Source organism: Prionailurus bengalensis, chromosome B3 (assembly GCF_016509475.1).
Source record: "Prionailurus bengalensis isolate Pbe53 chromosome B3, Fcat_Pben_1.1_paternal_pri, whole genome shotgun sequence".
Classification (NCBI taxonomy): Eukaryota; Metazoa; Chordata; class Mammalia; order Carnivora; family Felidae; genus Prionailurus; species Prionailurus bengalensis.
Genome location: NC_057355.1, coordinates 144756505 through 144774266, shown reverse-complemented (window position 1 = coordinate 144774266; position 17762 = coordinate 144756505). Strand labels below are relative to the sequence as shown.

The 17762-nt window shown below is 45.0% G+C and overlaps 1 protein-coding gene and 2 long non-coding RNA genes across 8 annotated transcripts in view; 1 reads left to right on the top strand and 2 right to left on the bottom strand.

Annotated features, from left to right (window-relative positions):
* WDR20 (WD repeat domain 20) overlaps positions 1-1280 on the bottom strand; it is a 65117-nt gene extending 63837 nt beyond the window's left edge. For 2 of the 5 annotated variants that reach the window (XM_043557050.1, XM_043557051.1), the window contains exon 1: positions 963-1273. In XM_043557050.1, the coding sequence (XP_043412985.1) occupies positions 963-1211 (249 nt within the window). In that variant the 5' untranslated portion in view covers positions 1212-1273. Of the gene's footprint in view, positions 1-962 lie in introns of all 5 variants that reach the window. The other 3 variants (XM_043557052.1, XM_043557046.1, XM_043557045.1) reach the window with 3 other exon arrangements.
* Positions 1281-1340: 60 nt separating this feature from the next.
* Positions 1341-17762, top strand: part of LOC122469562 — a 29132-nt gene continuing 12710 nt past the window's right edge. Inside the window, exon 1 of the long non-coding RNA XR_006293530.1 lies at positions 1341-1561. This is a non-coding gene — a long non-coding RNA (uncharacterized LOC122469562). The remainder of the gene's footprint in view (positions 1562-17762) is intronic.
* On the bottom strand, positions 8479-11960 carry LOC122469563. Of its 2 annotated transcripts, none has more exons than XR_006293531.1 (3): positions 11851-11960; positions 10448-10599; positions 8479-8744 (listed from the first exon to the last, which is right to left on the bottom strand). It is a non-coding gene; the product is annotated as an uncharacterized LOC122469563 (long non-coding RNA). The 2 variants fall into 2 exon arrangements; XR_006293532.1 differs by having other exon boundaries at positions 11847-11955.

The following is a 17762-nucleotide window of genomic DNA, read 5'->3' as shown; positions in this document are numbered from 1 at the left end:
AAAGGTAAGCAGTTCTCAGGGAGAACACAGCCAATAAAGGAAAGGCTCTAATAAAGTTGCTCCTTTTGAAGAGATCTTTTTAAAGGATGATTACATGCTTCACAAAATTCATGTGAAGTCGCCGGTCAAGAAAAAAAGTGATTCTTGTAAAGTAGCTTTTAAGGCATATCCCTCCCTCTTTGGGACATAGTCTGACTTGCTGGACAAGAACAATCTGGGCACGCTCACACAGAACACCCATGAGCCAGCCTGGTTCATGAAAACATCCTTTCGACCTCCCAACTGTAGTACTCAGTCCTTCCCATACCATAAGGGCCAAGATGACCCTCTTTAACAGTCTCTCGGGAGAAGGCGCCCCGGCGGAGAAAGTGACAGCCGTCCTCCTTCTGATGTTTTCGGAAAGAGTCTTAACACCAGCAGAGGCTCCTAGGAAGTGTCAGTGCGGTCGGTAGCAGGTGGAGTAGCCCTTAGTGCCGAGCAGCTCCTTTCCGACCTAGTCTCAAGCCCTCCGCTGCCGCCCGGATTCCGCCTTCCAGACCTTCCCCAGCCGCCCCGCGCCCCCATTCTCCAGCCCAGAGCGAGACACACAACTCCCGGGAGGCGAGGCAGCCTAAGCAGACAAGACGGCCACCCCACCTCTTCCGGGGACTCGCAGGCCCGCTCCCTGGCAGTGTCAGAGCCTGACGGACCCTGCCAGAGAGAAAGCAACTGTCCCCTTCTGGGGCCTCCCAGGCGGAACCCCGTGCCCCACGGCCCCTTTCCGCCGCCCCCACCCCTCTGAAACCCCACCTTCCTTATTCGTGAATCCCCCTTCCTCAGGAGCACCCCAGTGGAGTTACCGGCCCACTCAAAAGTAAGAGCGACCGCCACCCCTACCGGTCACCCTGGGCCCCGCTGTCACCGCCCTGCTCCTGGCCTCCGCCCACGCCCCTGGCGGGCCCCGGTGACGCCTGGGTCGGTACCTTGCGGACCCCCTTGTAGATGTAGAAGTAGAGCTCCCGGCCCACATTGAAGCAGAGGCGGTCGCCGTTGCCAGACTGGTCGTTGAGGTTTACGAAGGAGACGCGGACGGGGTTGGATCCCTGCGAGTTGAAGGGCACCCGGTTGGGCCGGCTGTACTCCGAGTGCGGCAGCAGCTTGTACAGACCTTCCCGAGTGGTGAATTGGGTCTTAATCTCGTTCATCTCCTTCCCTCCTCCCTCCGTCGCCATCTTGGAAAGCAGCGTTCATCCTGCCCTAAGTGCCCGGATCACGCCCACCGCGCAGGCGCCGTGCTGGGCTCTCGCTCTTTACCCCCCCCCCCCTCCCCCGCCTCTTCCTCCGGGCCCCTCCCACCCGCGAGCCGGCCCCGCGGAGGCCGGCCGAGGGGCAGGGGCGGGCTTGTTTACGGCCGGACTGCGCAGGCGTGCTCACCTGGCGCGCTCGGCGCGCCGGGGCGTCCGGAGGCCCCTCCCCCGGGCGAGGCCCCCGGCCAGTTCCGCTGTCGCGCAGGTGAGGGAGGCTAGGACCGGAGGTCGTGCTAGCCGTGCCGCCGCCCCCGCCTCCCCCCGGGGCTGAGCCGGTAAGCCGATGCCGCGGCGGGGCTGCGGCCGGGAGCGCCGAGGTGAACTGGGGCGACCTCCTCAGCGGCCTCCGGCCATGCCCTGAGGGGACCCGGGACCCGGGGGAGCGGAGGGAGGCGGCCGCCGCCCCAGGCGGGCTCCGCACGTGGGGTGCCGGGAGCAAGGCGCGGGAGCCCCGACTCTCTGGCCGGGGGTGGTGGGGAGGGTGCGGGGACGCCCCGAGGCTGGGGGGGGGGCCCGTCCCCCAGGGCCTGCCCTCGGCTCCCCGCACGGCCCCCGGGACGCCCCTGTGCACCTCCCGGAGTCAGTTTCCGAGAAGGTACCGCGGTGGCTCGGTTTCCCGCTTCCCCACCTTCCTTTAAGCGGGCAGGGGGAGAGCGCCCTGGGCGGGCGTAGGCGCCGCGGGTGTATTTTTGCAAGGCCGGTATCTGGGTACCTGCCTGTGGAGAGCACTGGCTAATTTTAAGGAGAAGAGGTTGTGTAGACACTTCTGTTTCTGGAGTTTGTCTTCAGCGGGTGTTTAGAGAACAGGGGGAGGGGCGGGCCGGGCCGGGCAGGGGCTTTTCCGAGCCAGGGACCGAATCGAAGCCGGAGTCACTTGACTTGCTCGATAGCTTTTAAGAAAGTTAGAGACCATTGATTAAAAAGGAAAACAAGGCTCAGGTGGGATCTGCGAGATTGTGACCTCGGCGTGGGTGTGGGCACACACCGTGCGAGGCCCGGATGTGGGAGGGCAGGCACACGTGGGGAGCCTTCCACGGTCGCTGCCGTATACCTGCGTTTCTTGGCCTGTTGCGCTGGAATATGAAAGTTTCTAAAGCGACAGAAACTTCCCGGGAGAATTGCGGGGGGTCGGAAGCCAACATTTGGTACACCAAGAATGAAGTGTTTCTTTAAATTCAAATCGGAGCTGGAGGGTCGCAAAATTAGTGCATGAAGGGACGTTCTGCAGTAAAAGAGCCTAAATCGCAAGCATCTGTTACAACGCAAGGCGATGGCAGTGGAAACTGCCATGATGTAATAATGCATTTGACACTAACATCCTGTGTCCTTCGTACGTGTTGGCAAAAGAAAAAAAAAAAAAAAAACACTGGAGCAAAATCCTGCTTGTTTAATAAGAGACCCCTAAAATAGCTGAAAGTTCGGGTTGTAATTGTTTTGATATTATCTGCCTTTCTCTGAAAGGCAAATAAATGTCAAGAGTCTTTTAAAATACCAGGATAGGGGCGCCTGGGTGGCGCAGTCGGTTGGGCGTCCGACTTCAGCCAGGTCACGATCTCGTGGTCCCTGAGTTCGAGCCCCGCGTCAGGCTCTGGGCTGATGGCTCAGAGCCTGGAGCCTGTTTCCGATTCTGTGTCTCCCTCTCTCTCTGCCCCTCCCCCGTTCATGCTCTGTCTCTCTCTGTCCCAAAAATAAATAAACGTTGGAAAAAAAATTTTTTTTAATACCAGGATAAGCACTGTGGTCACCGTGGATTTATCCCAATTTCCTATAACTGTGATTTTGTATTAAAAATATGTATTTATGATGATCACCTTGAGGGATGGGGACATCCTGAATCCTCTAAAAATAATTCAGCTGTGTTCCCTAGTTTTTGAGGGGGAATAAGACATGATACTTTTTAGAGGGGAAAAAAGAAACTCGGCAAGCAAAAATTAAGACCAGAAAAATCTCATTAGCCTTCAATTAACCACAGTTAACCTCAGTTAATCATAATACCTGTATGCCTCAGGTATTCGATTAAGGTTTTATGCTATAAGGTTTTATTTGATAAGGCTTTATGTGACATATTTTATTGTCACAGTAATAATAGGCTGTCCCCCTTTGTCCCATTCAGAGCCTTTGGATAATCTCTATTCTTAGCATTTTTTTTTCCTCTTGTAGTTTCCCCCACACACGCTGAAGGATTCAATAAATAACACCCAGATTTATATAAGTGGGCCTGACCTAAATAAAGTTCATTTCTCATTTTCACTTTCAAGCCAGGCATTTCTGAATGGGTTGGTGCCTCGGATTCCTCCGTCCCGAAACTTTGTCGGTTCCCTTTGCATTTCCTCAAACTGGAATTATTATATAACGGCTTCATGAATGATTTCCCAGTTTTACATTCTTTCTCAACTTTTCTCCATTTATAAACAGCTACCAAATTTTCCTGAAACAATGCTTTAGATGTTATGTTCTCGTGTCAGCGACTTGCACCAACCATATTAAGCCATACACCACGCAACTCACAGCCTATTTTTAGTATTACATTAATTCCCCCACTGCAGTCAAACTTCTGCCTTCACCCATAGCTCTTTCTCTTGCTTAGAAAGCCCTTCCTTTCTTCTTCATACTCTGTTCTTCAAGAACTAGTTAAGTCTCATCGTCAAGCCTTTCCAAGCCTAAAAGCCACAGGGGCACCTGGGTGGCTCAGTCGGTTGGTCGTCCAACTTCAGCTCAGGTCATGATCTCACGGGTTTGTGAGTTCAAGCCCACGTCAGGCTTTGTGCTGACAGCACCGAGTCTGCTTGGGATTCTCCCTCTCTCTCTGCCCCTTCTCTGAGCGTGTGCATGCTCGCTCTGTCTCTTAAAAAAAAAAAAAAAAATCCATTTGCTTAGACCAAGGGAAGCAAGACTGGAAGGGGGAGGTCACTTTGGAGTCTAATTGTAGTAATCCAGGCCAAGGACAGTGGAAGCTTGGACTAGGGATGATAGCAGTTGAGATTCAGAGAGATTAGAGGATCCTAGATAGATTCTGAAGGTAAAGCCAGTAGGATTTCCCAACAGAGCAGATGGGATCTGTGGAAGAAATGGAAGGAGTCCAGAATGACTCCAAGGTAAACATAAGCAACCGGAGAGTGGAAATGCCATGAACTGAAATGAGAAGACTGTAGAGGAGCAGGTTTCTAGCAGAAGCTCAGGAGTTCAATTTTGGACGTGTCGGGTATGTCTGCTAAGCATTTGAGGGAAGTGTCTAGGAGGCAATTGAATAATCAAGTGTGGAGACAAGTCTGAGCTGCTGGCATGCATTTGGCAGTCATTAGCTGAAAGGTGGTATTTAAAGCCTGGGTCCCATCACCAAGACAGTGAGTGTGACATCGGGGCAGACCTGGAGGTATGGTGGGTGTGGAGGAAGAGGAGGAATATTTGTGGATGTCTTAAAGCATGGCTTTTGTGTGTGTGCGCAGGTGCATGCAACTTAATACAGACAGAATATTCAGAATATTCACTTCAGGTCCAATATGTCATTGTTTTTCAGATTCAGAGATTTAATCCATGAAAATTCTGAAAAGCATGTTTGTTTTTTAAACTTTGAGGAGAATGAGAAGGGGCGCCTGGGTGGCTCAGTCAGTGAAGTGTCCGACTTCAGGTCACGATCTCGCTGTTCATGGGTTCGAGCCCTGCGTTGGGCTCTGTGCTGACAGCTCGGAGCCTGGAGCCTGTTTCAGATTCTGTGTCTCCCCCTCTCTCTGCCCCTCCCCCACTTATGCTCTCTGTCTCAAAAATAAACATTTTGGGGCGCCTGGGTGGCGCAGTCGGTTGGGCGTCCGACTTCAGCCAGGTCATGATCTCGCGGTCCGTGAGTTCGAGCCCCGCGTCAGGCTCTGGGCTGACAGCTCGGAGCCTGGAGCCTGTTTCAGATTCTGTCTCCCCCCCTCTCTCTGCCCCTCCCCCACTTATGCTCTCTGTCTCAAAAATAAACATTTTGGGGCGCCTGGGTGGCGCAGTCGGTTGGGCGTCCGACTTCAGCCAGGTCATGATCTCGCGGTCCGTGAGTTCGAGCCCCGCGTCAGGCTCTGGGCTGATGGCTCAGAGCCTGGAGCCTGTTTCCGATTCTGTGTCTCCCTCTCTCTCTGCCCCTCTCCGGTTCATGCTCTGTTTCTCTCTGTCCCAAAAATAAATAAAAACGTTGAAAAAAAAAAAACATAGTATCCTTCACATACCAGCTTACTTTCTAAAGCCTCAGATTTGCAGAATGGTAAAACCGACACACAGGATTACTAAATTATGATATGATTTGATATAAATTGATCTTGCACAAAGCATCTTATTCTTTATTCAGTAATCATCATGAAGTAATACAGTACTTAATATTTCACACGTATCTTGAACTAAAAGTGCTTTTCAAAGATCTTTTAGAGTCTTCAAATTCCATTTTGTGGGAGTCCGGGCGTTACGCTAAGTACTTACACATGCTGTCATGTTCATGCATAACCTTATAAAGTAGGTACTATTTATCCTCTTCTTACAAGTATGAAAAGTGAGAGGGTAATGAAATGACTCGTCCAAGTCACTACCGTAGAGCTAGGTAGCTAGCAGAAGTAAAATTTGAATTCAGGTCTCATAAGAGAAACATCTTGGAATAAAATAACAACATACTAGTTTCTGAACTGTACTAAAAGGGGAAGAATAGCAATTCAAGTGGAGCAAACATGTATTTTTTTTTTTTTCTTTTAACTCAAAACTAGAAAAACTAGGGGCACTTGGGTGGCTCAGTCAGTTAAGTGCCTGACTTCGGTTCAGGTCATGATCTCCCAGTTCATGAGTTTGAGCCCCACATCCAGCTCTGTGCTGACAGCTCAGAGTCTGGAGTCTGCTTCGGATTCTCTGTCTCCCTTTCTCTCTGCCCCCTTCTCCACTTCTGCTCTGCCTCTCTCTCTCAAAAATAAATATTTAAAGGGGCGCCTGGGTGGCGCAGTCGGTTAAGCGTCCGGCTTCAGCCAGGTCACGATCTCGCGGTCCGTGAGTTCGAGCCCCGCGTCGGGCTCTGGGCTGATGGCTCGGAGCCTGGAGCCTGTTTCCGATTCTGTGTCTCCCTCTCTCTCTGCCCCTCCCCCGTTCATGCTCTGTCTCTCTCTGTCCCAAAAATAAATAAACGTTGAAAAAAAATTTAAAAAAATAAATAAATAAATAAATAAATAAATATTTTAAAAAAAATTTTTTTTAAAGAAAAAACCCACAGACTGGGAGAAAATATTTGCATATCATGTATCTGATAAGGTATTTGTATACATAGATCTCCTACAATTCAGAGAGCAAATAATCTAATTTTAAAATGGACAAAGGACCTGAATATTTCTCCAAAGATATACAAATGGCCAGTAAGCCATTCATAAACATGAAAAGATACTCAACATCACTCAACAGAAATGCAAATAGAAACCACAGTCTGATCCCACTTTGCATCCACTGTGATAGTTAAAAAGACACATAATAAAAAGCGGTAAATATGTGGAGAAATTCAAAGCCTCGTATACTGCTGGTAGGAATGTAAAAACAGTGCAGGCACCTTAGAAAATAGTCTGGCATTCCTCAAAAGTTTGCCATATGACCCAGCAATCCCACTCTTAGGTATATACTCAAGTGAAAACACGTCCACACAAAAACTTGTACATGAGTATTTGTTGAAGCATTAGCCATAATAGCCAAAAAGCAAATGTCCACTAACTGATGACGGTATAAACAAAATGTGGTATATCTATGCAACGAAGTATTCAGCCATAAGAAGGAATAAAATACTGATGCATGCTGTAACATGGACAAACCTTGAAAAAGTGTGCCGAGCGAAAGAAGGCAGACATAGCCATGATTCCATTTATATGAAATGTCTATAGAGACAGAAAATGGGTTAGTGGTTGCCTAGAGGAGGGGAGGGTGAGGGAGAAATAGTGGTAATGGGTATGGGGTTTCTTTTTGGGGTGATGAAAATGTTCTACTTTTTTTTTTTTTTTTAATGTTTGTTTTTTGAGAGAGAGCAGGGAAGGGGCAGACAGAGGGAGACACAGAATCCGAAGCAGACTCCAGGCTACGAGCTGTCCACACAGCTAGTGCAGGGCTTGAACCCACAAACCACGAGATCATGATCTGAGCCGAAGTCAGATGCTTAACCGACTGAGCCACCCGGGCTGCCCAGTGTGTCAATACTGTCTGAGGTGATAGCGGCACAATCCTGAATATACTAAAAACCACTGATTTATACACTTCATAAACGGGTGAATTGTATGTGCTGTTAAACTAAAACCAGAACAAACTATACAGTGCCCACTTTATTTTTCAAACTGCTACATCACTAGAAACAAATACTTCGAGATTGTTTGAACATCTAACAAACAGAGCTATTGGGGTTCTGAATACCCAGAAAGTTTGAGAAGCTCTGCCATAAGGCATGAACCTCCCTCAGTTTCCAAGTTCAACCTGCATTTTTATCTCTGTCTGAATCTATTCTTGCTCTGCTCCTCAAGGATCAAAGGAAGAAGTATCTCTTTCCAAAACGAATTTCTCCACATGTTCTTGTACTCAGTCCCTCTTATCTCCTCCGGATGCCACCCTCCAGCAGTGTCTTACCCTGTCTCCCGGACAAGCTCTCCCACTGCACTGCTCCACTGCCTCCTTCCGTGCAGCGTAAACTGTTAAACTGAGCAAAAACAGTAGCAGCGAAGAGGGCCTGGGGGTCCGTTCTGCCTGAGAGTTTGGCAGGGGTGTGTCTCCGATTGGAAACACCTCTATCGCCCGTCTCCAGCCCCAGCCTTAGAAGATCCACGGCTGTCTCCCATCCCCTCATAAACAAGGCTCCACGTGTGCTGTTGTAATCGCCTTAGACCCTGGGGATAAGACTCAAAAGTGGGTTCCATCCCGTAGGAATAAAAGAAATTCTATAGCATAGTGATAAAAGAAGATATCTAGGAAGAAAACGAAAGCGTCGTTTGTCAGGAGGCTGTGACATTCTGTTACTCCCAGGCATAGAACCAGTGGGATTATTACTTAGAGTATTCTTAGCACTGCACCCAAATTAGGACATCGCTTTTTGTAGCTAGAACTTGTGGAGCTTTGTTTTTCATTGTGAAGCTTTTCCAGTTAGAGGTTCAGTTACAGACTTTCCAAGCAGCCCAGTAAACATTGTGGATTTTATCTCTTTAGAGATTAGACAAGGACATTCAAGTTTAATGACCTCATTTATAGTTTCTGACTTTTTCTGAGAACCTGAAGCAGGAAAGAGAGAAAAGGAGGTTTGGGGCGAAAAAAGAAGTGGGTATACTCTATGTGAAGAGAAAAAATTAACGTGCCGCTTACACATGATTAAGATGTGCTTCTCAGTCACCCCCCTGGAGACCTCTTGTCGACATTTTGGGACTGTTGAGACGGACCCAGTGAAGCTGAGTGATTCTAGTCACAGGTTTCAGTGACGTAGCAGTTGGGGGCCTGTGACAGAAAGGAAGATGCGTTTGTTAGCAATTCAGATTCCATTTTAGTAGTTACTGTTTGGGAAAGTAGAAATACGGTTTACGATACTGAAAAGATCTAGTCTAGGATGGGGTAGGGAGTGTTCTCCGAAAGATTGTCTTCAAAGAAGAATGTTTCTGTTATGAACCCAGTTAGACAGAGTTTGCTAACAGGAGGACCCAGTCTTCACTCTTTAGAACTGGAAGAATCCCCTGTTGTATCATGAGGCACATCGTAAATGCTCAACATGTACTGAGTTGAAGTTCTAGTTTTCTCCTCTTCCTCCTTGCTGATATCTTTGTGGGGTTTTTTCTTTCTCTCCCTGGTGTTTCTGTTTCTGCATGTTCCCTTACCGAGGTGGGGTACTTGTAGTTCCTCATACCTGTCACGCCTGCGCTCCTGTGCCTTTGCACAGTCTAGAGTCCCTTTCACCTGTGTTCATCAGAAGGGCCAGACTGCTGCCTCGTCCTTTAAGCCTTACCCGGCGGATTGCCTCTCTGCCTGGTTATCCCTCAGATTCCAGCTGGAAGGCTGCTTTCTCAGAAGGGCTTTGGCTGACACCCCAGCTCTGGGTTATGTCACCTTGCATCTTCTCAGCTTTGTTATCTCCTTTGCGAGACTTGTGTATTTAAGTAACATCCACCTCTGCCGGTGGACTTTAAGCTCTCTGAGAGCAGGGATCCCTTCTTTTCATTCAGCATTTTGTTTCTAGGTTGGGTACTGGCATTCAAGAGGTATTCTACATAGTTGCCAAGTGAATGACTCACCTTTGAGAAACATTCTCTAACTTTTAGCACTCACGTTAATACTTAACTTTATTATGACATTTGTTACATGGCTGTCTCATCTCACTAGATTGTTAGCTACACATGATTGCAGTTCACATACTTGAAAACATGCCCGTTCGTGCTTTTTCTCATACCTTACCCCTGAGGTGAAACTTTGCTTTAGGGTCACGTCACTTGTACTTTCAGAGAGTTCTGCTTCTAGTTTCTGTTGGCGGTGGGGCAGGGGGTAGTTCAGCCCCTTGCTTACTTTATGTATTTCGCTTTCAAGTAAATACCTATTTAGCATGCGCATTTTTCAGTCACCGCCTTAGCCCTAGCTCAGTCTATTTTCTTCTCTGCAAAGCCCCCATCCCCCCCAAACCAAAACATATTCTTGGAGAATAATCTTTAAGAGTCACGTTTCAATTTAGTAGGATAGAATATTGAATTTGCTGGAGAATTTTGCATAAGAATTATCAACTGAATATTGCAGCTTTAGATCTGCTTGTTGGGGTAAGAAAAGATCATGAAAGGTAATTGGTGCTCAGGACTGTTTAGTGGATAGAATATGAACCCAAAAAAGAGCATTGGACTTAAAGTCAAAAGACATGACATGAGTTCTCCTCATGATTCCATTATTGTGCTGAATGTGCTAGCCAGTGCACTAGGAAAAAGTTCAAAACGAAATTGCCGTAATTTATCTAGGACTATATATTGGAAAACCTAAGAGGATCAACTGAAAATCTCTTATTAAACAATAAGTGTAACAGGGTAGCAGGTTATAAAATTAATATGCAAACTTTGTCATGTGAAAATAGTAACAAATTTAGATATAACAAAAGTTCTATTTAAACTCATCATTGCTAAATATGACAAAACTCCTATCACAATGACACTATAAAATACAGGACTAACCTTACAGTTGCTCGTACCCATCATACAGACAACTGGGGGTCTTTAGTCTCATTGACAGCAGTGTGGATGGTGCCCCCTGGGGTTGGGTTGCACAGTGTCTCTGAATATACTTAGAAAGTTTTCAGAAACTACTTGAAAAAATCCTATAAAACCTGTAAAGAAACTAAAATAATTAAATGAAACACCTTGTTTTGGGGTGAGAAGACACAACACTGTAAAAATGCCAGCTCTTTCTGAATTAATGTACAAATTGAATGCAGTCCAAATCTAAACAGAATTTCCTTTAGAACCAGTCAAAACTATTCTAAATTTCATTTGGCAGAATAAGATATTGAGAATCATTGGAAATTCAGGGGGAAAAAAAGTGATATTGGGGGAGGACTTGCCTCCCAAATATTAAAATGTGTTATAAAGCCTCCTTAGCGAACACATCAATGCAGTGTAATGGAGAACAGAATTAGACCCCGATAAGAATGGGCTTATGGTAAAGATGGCAGGGTTAATTTAATAAAAGGTATTGGAACAGCCAACCAGCCGCTTATAATAAAATAAATAGAGGTTCCTACTTCTCTCCTTGTTCCAAAATAAACTCCAGATGGATCAAAGATTTAAATATAAAAAAATTAACCATAAGAATCTAAAAAGAAGCTACTTGAATAAGTATATTTGTGATCTTGAAATAGGGAAGGCTTTTCTAGACATAGCCCCAAACAAATAAGCCGAAGGATATTTTTATTCTGTAATTTGCATGGTACAAAATACCATTCAAAAAGACAACAAACTTGGAAAAAAAGATTTGTAACACATATGGCAAGTGCACAAAATCCCTAAACTTGAAAATACGTCTTTAAATCAGTTAGAAAGGAAACCTAACCCAGTGGAAAAAAATAGACAAAGGGCCTAGCAACCAGCTCACAAAAGTTGCATTTTTCAGGCTTTTTATTTCTGACTTCTGAGTTTCCTGTCCTGCCTAGAAAGAACTTCCCCACTCCAGGATGCTTAACTTTTCTTACGAAAGATACACAAATTAAAACTTTTTACTATCACATTGGAAAATATCAATTATCAGTATAAAATTGATAGTATTGCCACAGTTTTTGGTGTTTATAAAAGTATTAAGAAGGGTTGACAGGAATGTAAATTGATATTTGGAGGACAGTTTAGGAATGACTGTCAAAATATGTATTGTAGTTCCATCGACCTAACGACTCCAATTCTTAGGAATTTATCCGCACAAATGTACAAAGTTTATGTACACAAGGATTTGCACGAAGCATTGTTCCGTTTAATAGTGAAAAATTGGAAATTGCCTAAATACTCATCAGTAAACAATTAGATAAATTATGGAAATTCTGTACATTGCAGTTGTGAAAAAAAAAATGCATAAGGCCATACGTACTGACATAGAAAGAGTACGTGGGAGTTCATTGTGAGAAGTTAACACTTACATATACAGTGGTACCCATGGTTCTGCCTGCAGAGTTTCAGTCACCCGTGCTTAACTGGGGTTCCACGGCACGTGAGCCTCCTCCTGACTGTTGTCGGAAGGTCAGTAGTGGCCTCATGCTACGTCACAATGCCTGCGTTATTAACCTCGCTTCATCTCATCACATGGGGATTTTATCTCCTCACATCTCACCCAAAAGAGGAAGGATGAGTGCGATACATAAGGCATTTTGAGAGAGACCGGTTTCACATGTTCTATTGCAGTCGTATTTCATTATAGTGCTCTGTTTGGTCATTGTTAATCTCTCACTGTGCCTGCTTTGTAATAACTAAGCCTTATCATAGGTATGTATGTATAGGAAAAAAACAGTATATGTAGGGTTCAGTACTCTCTGTGGTTTCAGGCATGCACCGAGGGTCTTAGAATGTATCTCCCGTGGATAAAGGGGGACTCCTGTACCTATAGGGTTTTGTTAAGCCCAGAGTTTGAGAACTGACTATATGACTCACTTTTTAATTTTGGAGAGTTACTTCCCAGAATGTATTGTGCTGGAAATTATGATGTTCTATGCATGACATGTAAAGGCTCAAAAGACAAAGTGTATATAAAATCTCTTTTTAAACAGCAATACACCATATACACCATATATATGCCATATATATGGCAATCAAAAGTTGCTAAATTTGGATGACCTCCACGATTATCCACATTCTAACAAAGCTAATAGACCTATACATTTTTCCAAATGGACTTAATGTAATACTATTTTTTTTGGTCTTCATAAACAGTTCTTTAAGTTTTTAGGGGATAACAGACCCACTACAAAAACCCATGAAAGTTTTGGAGGAAAAGCTTTTCCTCCTCCTTTTTTGGAGGAGGAAAGCCATTCCTCAACCCAAATGCATATACCTGCCATATTTTATATATGAACTTTTAGGGTTTGATAAGACACTTCATCAAAACAATCCATGGACTCCTATAAACTTCAGTCTTCACAGTGAATAAAGAGGGAAACAGTTCAATGCTGCGATTGGCTTGTGACCACCCCCCCCCCCAACACACACACAAGGATATGTTAATGTTCTAACCCCTGGTTCTGTTAAATATGATCTTATTTAGAAATACCATCATTGCAAATGTATTTAAATTAAGATGATGTTTTTAAGGTAGGTCCTGAATCCATTATGATATCCTAATAAGGAAAAAGAGAGGCACCTGGGTGGCTCGGTCAGTTAAGCGTCCGACTTTGGCTTAGGTCATGATCTCACAGCTCGTGAATTCAAGCCCCACATCAGGCTCTATGCTGACAGCTTGCTTAGAGCCTGGAGCCTGCTTCGGATTCTGTGTCTCCTTCTCTCTGCCCCTCCCCCATTCACACTCTGTCTCTCTCAGTCTCAAAAATAAATTAAAATGTTTAAAAAAAAAAAAGGAGGAGGAGGAAAAAGATAGGGGTACCTGGGTGGCTCAGTCAGTTAAGCATCCAACTCTTGGTTTTGGCTTAGGTCATGATCCCACAGTTTGGTGAGTTCAAGCCCCACATCGGGCTCTGCACTGATAGCACGGAGCCTCCTTGGGTTCTCTGTCTCCCCCTCTCTGTCTGCCCCTGCACCACTTGCGCTGTCTCTGTCTCTCTCAAAATAAACAAAATTAAAAAAAAAAAAAAAGGAAAAGGACACACAAGACTCATGGTTGGGGGGAGGTGACACAGGTGATGACAGAAGTGCTGCTGCTGCAAGCCAGGGAACACCCAGAGTTGCCAGCACACCGCCAGAAGCAGGAAAAGACAGGAAGTTTCAGAGCGTGGCCCTGCGGACACCGTCACTCCAGACCCCTGGCTGCCAGAACCGTGAGGCCTTAAACATCTGTTTTAAGGCACCAACTTTGTGGTACTTTGTTACAGCGGCCCTAAGAAATATAATACAGATGCTATCGGCAAAAAGGATATCTAACGTGAACTTTAGGGGCACCTGGGTGGCTCAGTCGGTTAAGCATCTGACTTCGGTTCAGGTCATGATCTCACAGTTTGAGTTCCAGCCCCCCATCAGGCTCTCTGCTGTCAGCACAGAGTCCCCTTTGGATCCTCTGTCCCCATCTCTCTCTGCCCCTCCCCCACTCATTCTCTCCATCTCTCTCTCAAAAATAAACATTAAAATGAATTTTAGATATGCAAAATATGCCAATTGGGGGAAAAAAGGTAAAATTATTATTTGCAAATGATACTGTTTGCATAGAAAATGGAATAGAATGAATGGAGAAACTTCAAACAATAAGAGAATTTGCATATATTTTATATGTACAAGCTACAACTAGTTGGTGTATGGAAGGCTCCATTTACAATAGCCATGAATAAGATAAAACATCAAGGAATATATTCAGTAAGAACCGTAAGATCATGATCGTAAAAACTTTAAAATACTACACAAGGACTCAGAAGAACAACTAAACAAGTGGAACAGCCCACCGTGTTCTCGAATAGAAAGACTCAACATCACAAATGTATTCTTCCTAAATTAACCTATAAATTTAATGTGACTCCATTAAATTCCAAACCATGTTTGGAAAATAGGCAAGATGGTATCAGAGTTCAAGTGGAAAAAATAAAAAAGCTCTGAAAATTCTAAAAAGAATAAATGGAGAATCCACTCTATTAAGTATTAAAAGGTAAGAAAATACAATAAGTAGTGTAGTGCAGGCACGTGAATAGGTCAACAGAACAAGAATTTCAGAAATAAACCTAAATATACAAGAATTTTGTACATAAGTTGTTTCTTTTCCTAAAGTATTTATTTTAAGAGAATGGGACTCCCTAGCAGGCTCCACACTGTTAGCACGGAGCCCAAAGCAGGGCTCGAATTCATTGAGATCATGACCTGAGCCAAAGTCAAGAGTCAGACGCTCAACTGACTGAGCTACCCAAGGGCCCCGGTAATTATTTTGATGTTATTTAAAATGTGTAAGTAAAAGATGAATGTTTAATAAATAGGATTAGGACAACTGGGTAGCCATCTGAGGGAAAAAATCCAAATGAATGAAAGAATACAAAAAAAGAAAATAGGACCAATAAGGGGAGACTTCTTTTTTTAAGTTTTTTTTAATGTTTTGTTATTTTTGAGAGAAAGAGTGAGCAAACGAGCAAGCAGGTGGGGGGCAAAGAGAGAGGGAGACACAAGAATCCAAAGCAGGCTCCAGGCTCTGAGCTGTCCGCACGGAGCCCGACGCAGGGCTTGGACTCACATACTGTGAGGTCATGACCTGAGCCGAAGTCAGACACTTAACTGACTGAGCCACCCAGGCGCCCCAGGAGACATTTTTAATAATCTTGGAATGTAGAAAGTCTATCTCAATAAGACGCAGGGTGCGGAAGCCATAGAATAAGTTTGACCACACTGAAGAATATTTTCCTTTCTCAATACTTGGCAGATGCTACAGTCCCTGCTACCACGATGGCATTTTGGTCCCCCTCAAGGACCTTCCAGGGACCTTTCCCTCTAAAACAAAACAATAACACGGGGTGCCTGGGTGGCTCAGTCGGTTAAGCGGCCGACTTCAGCTCGGGGCACGATCTCGCGGTCTCTCGATCTCCTGAGTTCGAGCCCCGCGTCCGGCTCTGGGCGAATGGCTCAGGGCCTGGAGCCTGCTTCCGTTTCTGTGTGTCCCTCTCTCTCTGCCCCTCCCCCGTTCATGCTCTGTCTCTCTCTGTCTCAAAAATAAATAAAACGTTAAAAAAAAAATTAGTTAAAACAATAACAAAGTAAACAAAGGAATGTGTTTCAGCACAGGCCATTTTCTTCTACTTCTCCCCATGTTTCTAATACCCCCAAACTCAGCCATGATGAAGCTCAGGCGAGGCCCAAAGCCTTGCTAGCAGGGCAGTTCGGGAAGGGCAGGCACAGTGGAGGCTGGGGCTGCCTCCCTGGCTCTCCCCTGTCAGGGAAAGCAGGAGGCTGTAGGCAGCTGGTGGATGGAGGGGGCCCTGGCCCTGCTCCCATAGCAGCATCACCCAAGCCACACACTGGAAGCTCTCTGCTTCCTGCTCGGCTGCCCATCTCGCACCTTTATGTAAATTCTCTGACTCACCTTTGCATGGAAAATAAAAGGGCTTTGTTAAAAAAAAAAAAAAAAAGTTTTCCTTTCCAATAAACCACTATAAGCAAATTCAACAAACAAGAAACTGGGAACAAGTGAAGAGCTCCTGCAAATCAGTTAATGCAATGGGCAAAGGTTATGTGAGCAAACACTTAAGAGGGAAAAAAATGGAAACATGTCTCTCAACCATGAAAAGATGCTCAATCTCACACTTCAGAAAAATGTAAATTAAGATAACAGATAAAATATCTCCCACCTTTTTTCAAAGTCAAGAGGTTTGGGGCGCCTGGGTGGCGCAGTCGGTTAAGCGTCCGACTTCAGCCAGGTCACGATCTCGCGGTCCGTGAGTTCGAGCCCCGTGTCGGGCTCTGGGCTGATGGCTCAGAGCCTGGAGCCTGTTTCCGATTCTGTGTCTCCCTCTTTCTCTGCCCCTCCCCTGTTCATGCTCTGTCTCTCTCTGTCCCAAAAATAAAAATAAATGTTGAAAAAAAATTAAAAAAAAAAAAAAACAAAAAAAAAAAAACAAAAAAAACAAAGTCAAGAGGTTTGGTGACTACAAGGTATGAGGAAACATACTCATATATTGCTGGTGGTGGTATATATGATACAAGCTCAATAAAGAATAATTTGCCAGCGATTAAAACAAATCTAAAATGTATGCACTCTTGGGGCTTCTGGCTGGCTCAGTCCATTAAGCGTGTGATTTCAGCTTGGGTCATGATCTCGTGGTTCGTGAGTTCGAGCCCTGCATCCAGCTCTCTGTCAGCCCACTTTGGATCCTCTGTTCCCCTCTCTCTTTGCCCCTACTCTGCTCACGCTCTCTTGCTGTCTCTCAAAAATAAATGGACATTAAGAAAATAAAATGTACAGGCGTCTGGGTGGCTCGGTCGGTTAAGCGTCCAACTTCGGCTCAGGTCATGATCTCACAGTCCGTGAGTTCGAGCCCCACGTCAGGCTCTGTGCTGACAGCTAAGAGCCTGGAGCCTGTTTCAGATTCTGTGTCTCCCTCTCTCTGACCCTCCCCCGTTCATGCTCTGTCTCTCTCTGTCCAAAAATAAATAAACATTAAAAAAAATTTTTTTAAAGAAAAGAAAATGTATGTACTCTTGAATCCAGCAATTCCACTCCTTGGAGTTTATCCTCAGAAATCTAGATTTCTCATCCTAGCAGATATCTAACCCTTTATTTTCTGGAAAAGGCAAAACAAAAGAGTTTCTGTACAGGGGATACTAGGCTAAATTAAGGTCACAAGTAGTATCTTGAAAATGGGGATTAAGAGAGAGCATGTGATGACTGAATGCTGGGGTCCTCATCCTGTTTTCCTCACTAAGCCGTCACTGAAAACTAAATCTTACTCTCCATGCAGAAATTTTAAAAGATTCTTTTCTGGAAAGTCTGGCAATTCCCAAGATACCGACATAAGAGTTTGCCCAACAAATGGCCCATACAAAATACCCTACAGCGACCCCAAAGTCTCAAAGTCCTAAAAACCATATGCTCAGATCTTCCAAAAATGTTTTTTAGTCCCTGGCTCTTAATCATAAGCAGGCAACCAATGATTATCCAGACATCAGAGAAAAGCTTCTAAACATGAGTTTTAGAGATCAAAACAAATGAATGGGGAGCAGGAGGTTGGGGGGAAGGGGAGCAGTGTTGGAAAAAACAGGCAAGAAGATGAAAATTTTAAAACATGCTGACATTCTCAGGTAAGTACATATTACATCTATGAAACAAACAGGACATTTTTATAAGAAACTTTAGAAAATAAAAAAAACTTCGGGG